We start from the raw sequence: 10,550 nt of genomic DNA on the forward strand, positions 1-10,550 counted from the left end.
TGAATAGAAAAGAGTATACAGATATAAGACATAACCACCAGGGACACAAAAAATACTCACTTTCATTTATAGCACCTTTTCTTAAATTTCGTAAATATTAAAGATATATGAGGACCAGACAGTGGTTTAAGGCCTTCATCAAGCTCACAGTGACTCCCCAGAGAATCACAACAGCTGTGTTTCTTGTTTATAAAATTGGTCAGAAGAGAGTGGTACAGTAAAGTTTATTTAGATAGTCAAAGAGTGTGTGTTCATATATGGTGCATGTAAAGATTGTAAGATTTGTTTGCTGACCATAACCGTGATTCTTTAGCACCTTCAGTTTGTTAATGGGGACAAGCTGTTTTCTTGTTCGTGTATACCTTTCATACAGTTGTTCAGTTTTAATACGTTACTATTAATTTAAATGTGAACGTCTCATCAGATTTGCAGTATTCTTTGTTTACTTCATATCTCACTTGTTTCTCTTTATAATTTTTGTTCTCTTTACCAGTCTAACATAAGATTAAGAAACCATTGTTATGTAATCTTTTTAATCATTTAGTGTGTGAGTTCTAGATATATAGTATTTAGCTTGAGCTCAGTGTTGTAATGGTAATTTTGTTTCAGGTTTTCTAAGTTGTCTGACAATCTGTTGGCATTTGATGTTGACAAACGTTACTGGTCCCGGGTCAATTATCCTAAGCTTCATAATAGCCAGATGTCTCGTATTCCGCTAGAGCGGGCTTTCCACACTGCACTTATAGCTGGTAAGTTCTTCCTGCTCTTTCCCATTAAATACTGTAGTGGTGAAATAACATGAAAGCGCTTGGTACTCCTTTCTCTCATTTTTCCCGTGGCCTAAGTTGAATATAGTGTCACAGGCTATTTAGTTACATATAAGCACTGTAATATATCTATCCACTTTTATTCATGATTTTCATTGTTCAACAGCTTTATAATGAATAAACTTCATCCAGTATACTGTGTTGTTTTTGAACAGGGAACTACATGGTGGTTTTTGGGGGTTATATGCACAAACACAAGGAAGAAGAAAAGTGTTATGATGATCAAGTGTATATTTATCACCTTGGCTGCCATGTGTGGATGTCTCATCAGCTGACATCACCCAGTCTTTCATGTATGTCAGAAATTGGTTTGCGTAGATTTTAAGTTTGCATGAAACTAGGGATTTATTTTACTATGTGAATGTTGACCAAAAATGTAACTCATATATTTTGATATTTTTTGGCTATAAACTTTCCGAAAATTACCCAAACACTATGAGATACCTATGTTTTTACAAAAGCATAATGGGCTAATTATCTAGCACATTTTACAAAGTATTTATGTTAACAACAAACTATTGTTTAAAAGAACATACCTCTTGTAGTGTAAAGGGTTTATCAATTAAAAATGTATCTAGACAGTGAGTGGTAAAATTTCTCTGAGACCCTTTCTGTCACGATAGAAAGATTTTGAATATTCTCTGACTTCTTGAGGGAGGATGCTTTAATATAATGAAACTATTTTTATTCCAGTTCCGTATCCGAAGATACAGGGTGTGTATGGGCACAGTGTCTTCTTGCGTGGTGGCAACACCATGGTTGTTGTAGGTGGATTTCATGGCACAGTGAACGGCCACGTTCTGGCATATGTGTTACCGTCTTCTTTAGTGACGCCATCTAATCAAGAGTTTGACATTGACGAAGCTTGCCGAAAACACACCACCCAGGTACGTCCAGTCATACATATTCTGTTTTCTTTCATGATAGGTTCCTTAATAATACAAGTAGTTACATCACATTAGTTCTGTGATTTACTATGTATTATTTTTTGTTATTTTTGCTTTTAGAAATGTACACTGAGGAAGTTTTGATGGAAAGTTTAAAAGACAGCATAAAAAATTAAATGGTTTTTAAAACTGTTTTTTTTCTGTTTGCGTGTTAGTAAGTAGCGAAAAGGTAAAAAAAAAAAAATCTTAAATTTAGAATATTACAGTAATACCAGTGTCAATAAATCTGGTCATTGTATGAAACTATTCCAGTGCTGATCTTAGTCAGTCCTGTGAAAGTCACGATTTTTAGCTCAGTATTCTAATTATACTTTCTTATAGCATACCAGTATTGATTTCACAAGCACTAAAGCTCAAAATTTATTCCAGGCTTCATGTGTTTCCAACTTGGAATGTGGATGGTGCCCTACAGATTTGAGCTGTTACGACCGCACTCGAAGTGCCAACTGTACAAATAATCTTCAGACTACTCATTGTCCAGGACTTTGTGCTTCACTCCATTCCTGCCAGTCCTGCGCTGTACATGGGAGAACAGCACGTAATGGCCCGTGTGTATGGTGTGTTGAAACTGCCAAGTGCCATGATAAAGAAGAAGCAAATGGCGGGCAGGGTCGTTGTGGCTCTCCTGATGACAATCTCTCAGGTCAGGTAGGCTGGTGGGGTCCACATGGCCACGATTTGGACACACCAGAAGATTGTCAGCTGAAAGACTTGAGACCTGGCATCACGTTTATACGTTACCGCCATCCAGTGGATCGTACAAATCCTGATTATGTCGCAATTTTGAATACAACCCTTCACTCACTTCCTGACACTCAGGATTTCCAAGGAGCACGTGAGCTGCATACGGGTGGAAGCACTTTGGCACAGTTTATGGGGTTTATTCACCCTGTTGGAGTTCAGTCAACAAAGAACTTGATTATGTATGTTCAGCCAGCCCATTTAAATGCATCGTTATGGATATCAAAGGATGAAAAGCCTAAAAATCTTGAATTGGTTGCAAGTATAGATTCAAAACAAGAGAGTCATGAGACTGGCTGGAGACCAGATGGAGGAGCACTTTTTCCCGTACTGTCACGCGATCAACGTTACTTAACAAAAATGGAGGTGCATTTACCACTGAAGCCATTATCACCACAATCACGGATGATGAGTATTTTGTGGAATGCTCACACAAAATCAAGAGGGATAATGACCTCAGAGTATCTGGAGCCTTTTAGTGTGGGAGGTGCTGCATGCAAACCTCACAATACCTGTCTTGCATGCCTTACAGATGCCAAGTGTGGTTGGTGCCACATCACTTCCACATGCATGGATCGTCAAGACCCCAAGACTTATTGCAGTAACTCGTCTCTTACAGATCCTTCAACAAAACACTTTTTGACGCTGGTACCTGAGCAGTGTGTCACTTGTGAACAGTATATATACTGCAATGATTGTGTTGGGTCGGGGGTTTGTGAGTGGCTGCCAGATGAAGCATATTGCTCAAGAAAGGGGAGATTTCCTGGTGCCATAATGGAAATAGGCAAATGCCCAGCCCCATGCCACAAACGAAAATCGTGCACAACCTGCCTTGGTGATCCTGGGAGATGTGCTTGGTGTCAAGAATCAAAGGTAGAGTGTTATTTAAGATTTTGTCACATAAAATTCTGTACCAAACATACAGTGAATATGATCAGTAAACTTTGATTGCACTGATTTTTAGAATATTTAACGCACACATTTTCACATAGGATTGTTGATATTTTTGCAGGAATGCTTCCTGTTCTCAGTATATACATCGGTTTACCAGTATGGGTCTTGTCGAGTGTGGCTTGATGAAGATCACACAAATATAACCACCCTCCGGCCCCCCACAATTCCAAGTCCCACTGAAGCTTCTGAACCAATTGGTACAACCTTACCATACCTGACAAGTTCTTCACCGCACACAGCTAATTCTGGGTGAGAAAAATTCTGATAATGTATGATGGCTTAGTAATATTATCAATTAAAGTGTTATACTTTACTGATGTTTTCATGATTCTCTTGTGTGAGTTTTACTAGAATCTTGCAAGCCTTGCAAAATGTTACAAATTTAGCAGTTATCAGACTTGAGATTTTAACCTCATTTTATTCAGTGTCTCCAGTGTAGGGTACCACTTGAAGTGTGTTTTGTGTGGCACACTGTAGACTTACTAAAGATTCTTTTACTTTTCATCTGTGTTTTTTTTTGGGGGGGGGTCTCTTCCCATCTTCTTTAGCTTTAACTTCCTTTTATACTTAGTTGTCATTCAAAAAACTAATTTCTTTTGCATAATTTTCAATCATCTGAAAAACTGCAATTCAGTGACCTGAATGAAATATTCAGTTTGTTAGGAAATTATATTATATCATTATTGGTTTTGAGTTTATTGATAAACACAATTGATTATTGAACACGGTAATATTTTGCAGGCTGCTTGTCGATACGTCGGAGTGCCACATCTGTGAGAGCCTGCAAACATGTGATGCCTGCATGAAGACACTGAACTGTGGCTGGTGCTATAATGTTTTCAATCCCACCATTGGCATATGTACAGCAGGAGACTTTTCACAGGCAGAAAAAGGTATGTACTGCGTTGTATAACCTTGAAAATGTGCCACGTAGTGGAATTCCACATATGCACTCAATTCTTCCATGTGTAATGTTAGTTTTGGATGCATATTTTTATAGTAGTTTTTGCCAAAAACTTTCCCAAATTATGTTTGCTTAGATTGAATGTATCATTGTAGTGTTTTTGTATTCGTAAGAAAATTGATTTCAAGGTAGTAAACATAACAGAGAATGCATGGTAAGAATTGGTTCTGCCTTCCATCGAAAAGGAATATATAGATTTCTCGCCTATCCTCAAGGTTACGGTATTCTATTGCTCCACATTTATGTAAAAGGAAAATGAAAATTATCACAGCAAAGGGTGGAGAGAAAAGAGAAATGGTTCAGCACCATCAAAATGTGTAAATTATAATTACTGTGTTATTATTATTATTATTATTATTATTATTATGGAACAAGCCTACAGGGGACATTGACTTGAAATTCAAGCTTCCAAAGAATATGGTGTTCATTTGAAAGAAGTTACAGGAAATAATAGTTAATACAGAAAGCAGAGGCCAGTTATTAGAATAAAGATAAATTAATATATATATATAAAATTATAATTATACATTAGTAAAATACAAGTTAAATTGTTTTAGGGTACTAATACATTGCATCACTGCTGTAGTCATTATGTCTCTGATAAGCATACCAGTAGTCTCAGCTAGCATGGTAGCATCAATGACACTTGGATTTACTGTATTTGGTAAGCAATACCTCAGATTTAAATTGCCTGTGAGATTCAGACATATGGATTGGATCTAAATAGTTCAGATATAATTATTTCCAAACATTTTTCTTTTGGGCCCTGCCTGCGTGAGGCATTTGGTTGCTCATTATGTTGCCTTGGAATTTGTTAAAAAAAAAAAAAAAAATATCATACTTACCTAATGGTGTTATCTCAATAAAAAGTTCCTTTTTACGTCAAGTGCACTTCTGCATAAAGGAAATCTGTACTGAATGGAATAGGAAGTTGCATTATCAGTTTCCCAAATAATGAACTTTGATCTGAAACAAGCTCAACTACTGTAGGAGTGAAAATGCAGATACAAAGGTTATTTGAAGTTTTCATAATTGAGAATATATAAATAAGTTTTAACTTTATGTTATTACATTTATGTTGGTATAAGTGCTTCATACTGAATGTTAGATAGGAGGGGAGAGTTTTTGTGTATTTATAGAGCAAAGCTGACAAATCAGTACACAGACTGTCTCATCCAGGTACAGAGCAAATGCCATAATTTTCATTCCATTCAAAAATATGGTTTTATTTTGTCATTTTAAACCATGTTTGATTAGTATAAGGTACTAATGCTCTTGGCTGTTGTAAAGCGGTGGTTTTTCCTTCATATGAAGTTAAATTGGTTTCACTCATTCCTGTTCACTTTGGATGTAAGTCACATTAACTGTAGAACAGAGCTTGAAACTCTAAACTACATAAGTGAGGAAGTAGGGCCAACCTTCAGCCTTTTGGAAGTGTGAAATCATCTTTTGAATTTATATAGTAATTGGTGTTTTCTAGTGCTAAAATAATTTAATATAAAAACATAAAGGGTAGATATGAGCCTTTATTTATTTACATTAAATTAGTACTAAAATAACTTAATACAAATACATAAATGCTCATATTTATGAAACAAAATTACTGTAAAATCTGTTTATAATTTTTTTTTTATCCTATTGCAGGTGACTGCTCAGATATAATAGCACCATTTCTAAAAGCAGCTCATGAAAGTTCTTCTGCTATCGTGGATCTACAAGCATCGGAAACCAACTGGGCATTTGCCTCTTGCCCTGATGTGGATGAATGTAAACTTGCTCTCCACAATTGTCATTTGAATGCTACATGTACAAATACACTCACTGGTTTTAACTGTACCTGCAACAGAGGTTTCCGTGGAAACGGCCGAGACACGTGTGAAAGGACGTAAGTTAAAAAATTTGTCCAGTATTTTAATGTATCCCTTATTCTGAGTTGGATGTTATTTGTGTTTTGTTGTGTATCATGGTATTTACATGGTTTGATTCTGATTTTTTTCTTTCTCTGTTCCAAGATGATCTGTTTGGGCAGTGATGAAATATTACAATTAGCAGAAGTACTACCATTTATTACTATTAATGCTACTGTTGAGGCGTATGTGAGTTAAGCAACAGGTGGTTTCATTGAACTAAGTTTAAATTACTACAGTTTGACCTCTTCAAACTGGCTCCCTTGGGACCAGGCCATAGCCAGACCACAGAAAATCCTCGATGACAGAAATCACCCTTAAAAAACCCCCTTTGTAAACAGTCTTGACAGCTCATTCCACATCTATATTGCTGTGTTATGAAAAGTATAACAAAGCTTATGAATAATCATTGTCATTCATTAGGTTTGGTTTCTTATGAAATTTCTGGCCTGCTTCATAAGTATCTCCCCGGAAATACTTACACCATCGGTTTGTCGCAGCTGAAACCACTTTAAAAGCACACTGTCGTGTTCTGATCTCCTGGCACCTTTCAGTGCTTTCCAGCACTTCAAACGTTGCTGGCTTTCATTATCAGCAAACACCTAAAAATCCGCTACCTTGTTCCTTTAAACTTGCACGTGTGATTGCATTTTCCGACATCAGATGGTAAATGGGATGCCTTTTGGATTTTTTTTTTTTTCATAAATGATCACTTCTAGGTTTAAAAATACAATTTACTTTATTTATAAATGCAGTAAGTTAAATGAAGTAAAGATGTAGTGATTTCGCTAGTATCAGATGTTGCTTTTGCCTCTTCCAAAATGTTTTATGGCCTGCACATTATTTCTTCAGCTACAGGCACAACCATAAATTTAGTGGCATACTTTCTTAACACTTTCCTCTCTATTGAGTGAAGATTGAATAAAGATTTACTCTCTTTTTGTTTATGGGAGTTGCTGTTTAAAATTAATAAATTTTTCAGCAAATTTTTAACAAGTTGACAGCTGTAACGCAACCCATAACAAATGTGTGTTAGTTAAGGTAACTGACGTTGGCAAACGTCTGTTTCTCGATTCGATTGTTTATGTCAGTACTTACTGTTGTTAATCCCAGTGTCTTGCACACGATAGCAAGTGGTTGTTAATTATAAGAAATAGTGATGAATTCTTAGACAAGTCGCAGTGTTGGTAAGCCTGATTTAATGTATGAAGATTTGCATTTAATCTAATAAACTTTGGCTTCTAGGCCCATTTATTAGTTAAAAGCTAACTCGGATGTAATGTGTGTTATCAGTGGTATCGTCAGAAACCAAGATAGGAATAGGAAGACTATCAAAGTGTAATTTACTGAAAATACATCTTGCACTATACACTAAACACTAGATATTTGATAAAATAATGTTTTTGGATGAAATTTTAATGATCACATGATACACAAGATCGGAAGATACACGTATATACACAAATTACGGTTCTTTTGTATGCTGTATATTTTTTGAGTTTCACAGAAAGTTTTCATTGGAAATACTGTGCTAGTGTATTTACGGAGCAACCTTCAGTTCTGAAACCCAAAAAATCCAAAAACTGAAATGTGGTGCTGCCCTCATAGTTATTCAAGAGCTAATGGTGCCTGATTCAAAAATGTCTTGGACAATGGGAGTTCCTGGACCATGGAATGCTGAATTTTCGAGGTCGGACTTTATTACTATTTTGTTGCCTATTTCAGGGAGATAAGGGTTTAAATTAATTTTACCTGATTGCCAAAAATAGGATTATGTAGAATACAAGTTTAAAGCTACCCCATTGACAATTACTAATATCAGCATGGTAACCAATAAGTGTTTACATATTTTCAGGTGTTATGAGAACTGCATTCATGGGTACTGCTCAGGTGCACCAGACTTCAAGTGCATGTGTAATCTTGGGTGGACAGGACCAGATTGCTCAATCAACTGCAGATGCCACAACCATTCCACATGCAACAAGGGAATTGGCATCTGTGATCAGTGTCAGGACTATACCACTGGGGAATTTTGTGAAAAATGTCGGTGAGTATTGGCTTTGATTCGAGCTTCTGTTTCTCTTACATTTACCTTTGAACAGGTTATATGTATTTTTAGCATAAATACCTGAAACTTTAAATGTAAATATAAAATTTCTGACAAATTGTTTGTTAGCTTTGTTTTTCATTAGATTTTTTACTCCATTCATTTCCATGAATTGTGTTATGTCTGTGTGAAATACCAGATAAACATCCTCAGATCTTCACAAAAATCAGATCTTTAAAGTCCAAATCTTTGAGGATTTACTTAGTGATTGTATACCCTCAAGAATAAGCACACACAAATGAACATTGCTCTTTGTTCAGATTTGATAAGCTTTAACAGAAGCCTGTGGTGAAGAGTCTGTAGCAGTTTGCTTTCATAATCTCTTGATTTGAAAATTGGTCTTGTTTTGATGATGTAATTTTATGCATAACTTGCTTAGATTGATATTATAGTCCTTTCTTTAGCAGTATTGAAAATCAGAAAATAATATAAACCTTATTGTACCTGCAGGCCTGGGAGTTTTGGTAATGCCACAACTGTTGGGTGTCAGATGTGCAACTGCAACGATCATTCAGATGAATCTAAGGGACGATGTGACCAAACCACTGGATATTGTTTTTGTATTCATAACACCTATGGCCACAACTGCCACAAGTGTCTACCAGGTATTTGTAGCTAAGTACTGTATGATATACCTTCTAATGGCTTTTTATTCCAAGTTTGTAATTGTATTTAGTAGAAGTCATTGCTTATTCTGCACTAAGACTTACTGTCTTAGCTTTGACTCTGTTGACTAGGCTTTATTTCATATTTTGTAATGAAAATATTGTACAACATACCTTTTTTCCTGTTATGCATCCTAGAATTTGTTATACTATAAATATTGGTCTTTCCTTTTAAGGGTTTTATGGTGACCCACGCAATGGAGGACGTTGTTATCGGGAGTGCAGTGCTCGCAATATATTGACCAAAGCATCTTACGGACATTTGGGAGCTCAAACAACAAAGTTGGAGGCTGGGACATCGTGCATGTGGATAATAACCCCAAATGATTCATTGGAACCCCTTTCAGTGGCTCTTTCAGGGTTAGTTCAGCTGTACTGATTAAATAAAAGTTCCACAAGCAGTAAGAATCCAAAATCTTTGCTCGATTGGTATGAGATATTAGGATTAGAGGTTTAGATGATTTGACCACTTACCGGATGTATTTTATAAAAGGTTCCTCTCCTATTAACATGTTCAGAAATGAAGCCTTACTTGAAGCTTTTTACTCATTGTATTTTTAGTACTTAACAGTTTTTCATTTTATTCAGTAGCAAGTTGTTTCATATAAGGCAATCGTAAATAAGTGATGAATGAGCCTGTTATATTTTTTAATGATGTTAAATTATTTACATTTATTGTACTGTACAGTACATTATTATAGATTTTATGTATCTTATTTTAAATGTACATTAATTGAGTAACAAGTTACTAAAATTATTTGAAACATACTTGCCCATATTCAGAAGTTATCCATCAAAAACCTTCCAGCATTCCAAAATTGCTCTGGAATCACATATTAAACAGTAATGGATCAGCAGAGTTCGCTATAAATATTTTTCAGAGTTAATTGCATTGATGTCAGTATGTACTATTTTTTATGACAGTAACTCAGAAGTATGACTGTGACATTTCATATCCGTAGGACGTACGTCATTCAGATCACCATAAAAGAAATCAACGTTAGATGTGGGGAAGGCATTGTGTATGTATACGATGGCCTTCCAGATTTTGTCTCGGGAGATGCCTACTGGGATCGTCAGAAAAACAAGATTGGGGCTTTCTGTGAAAACAGAGCATCATACCCTCTGACCGTACAGTCAGTCAGTGGGTTGATGACAGTCTTTTATGAAAAGGCTTCCTTGACACAAGGTTTTAATGCAACCTACGAGGTACTCCGCTGTAAAGAAAATACAGGAAAGGACAGGGTTTGTGTCAGTAATAAGCCTGTTTGTAAGGAGAAGAGGGTTGGAGTTGATTGCGGCATTCCAATCTGCCCTAATAAATGTTCAGAAGCTGAGGGACGTGGTACTTGTTCACTGACGTATGGACGTTGTGAGTGTACTTCAGGTTTTGTGGGAGAAGATTGTAGCATTGTTCGACGTGACCATCAGGTAAGAA

At 36.0% G+C, this 10,550-nt stretch overlaps 1 protein-coding gene across 1 annotated transcript in view; it reads left to right on the forward strand.

Annotated features, from left to right (window-relative positions):
- The window catches only part of Megf8 (multiple EGF like domains 8), a 29,855-nt gene that overhangs the window by 13,504 nt on the left and 5,801 nt on the right, over positions 1-10,550 (forward strand). The window contains exons 6-16 of the mRNA XM_067106299.1: positions 610-749; positions 983-1,120; positions 1,521-1,714; positions 2,144-3,388; positions 3,528-3,718; positions 4,211-4,362; positions 6,078-6,318; positions 8,196-8,387; positions 8,898-9,052; positions 9,289-9,472; positions 10,075-10,543. Of these exons, the coding sequence (XP_066962400.1) occupies positions 610-749; positions 983-1,120; positions 1,521-1,714; positions 2,144-3,388; positions 3,528-3,718; positions 4,211-4,362; positions 6,078-6,318; positions 8,196-8,387; positions 8,898-9,052; positions 9,289-9,472; positions 10,075-10,543 (3,301 nt within the window). The remainder of the gene's footprint in view (positions 1-609; positions 750-982; positions 1,121-1,520; positions 1,715-2,143; positions 3,389-3,527; positions 3,719-4,210; positions 4,363-6,077; positions 6,319-8,195; positions 8,388-8,897; positions 9,053-9,288; positions 9,473-10,074; positions 10,544-10,550) is intronic.

This window comes from Macrobrachium rosenbergii, chromosome 7 (genome assembly GCF_040412425.1).
Source record: "Macrobrachium rosenbergii isolate ZJJX-2024 chromosome 7, ASM4041242v1, whole genome shotgun sequence".
NCBI classification, from domain to species: domain Eukaryota; kingdom Metazoa; phylum Arthropoda; class Malacostraca; order Decapoda; family Palaemonidae; genus Macrobrachium; species Macrobrachium rosenbergii.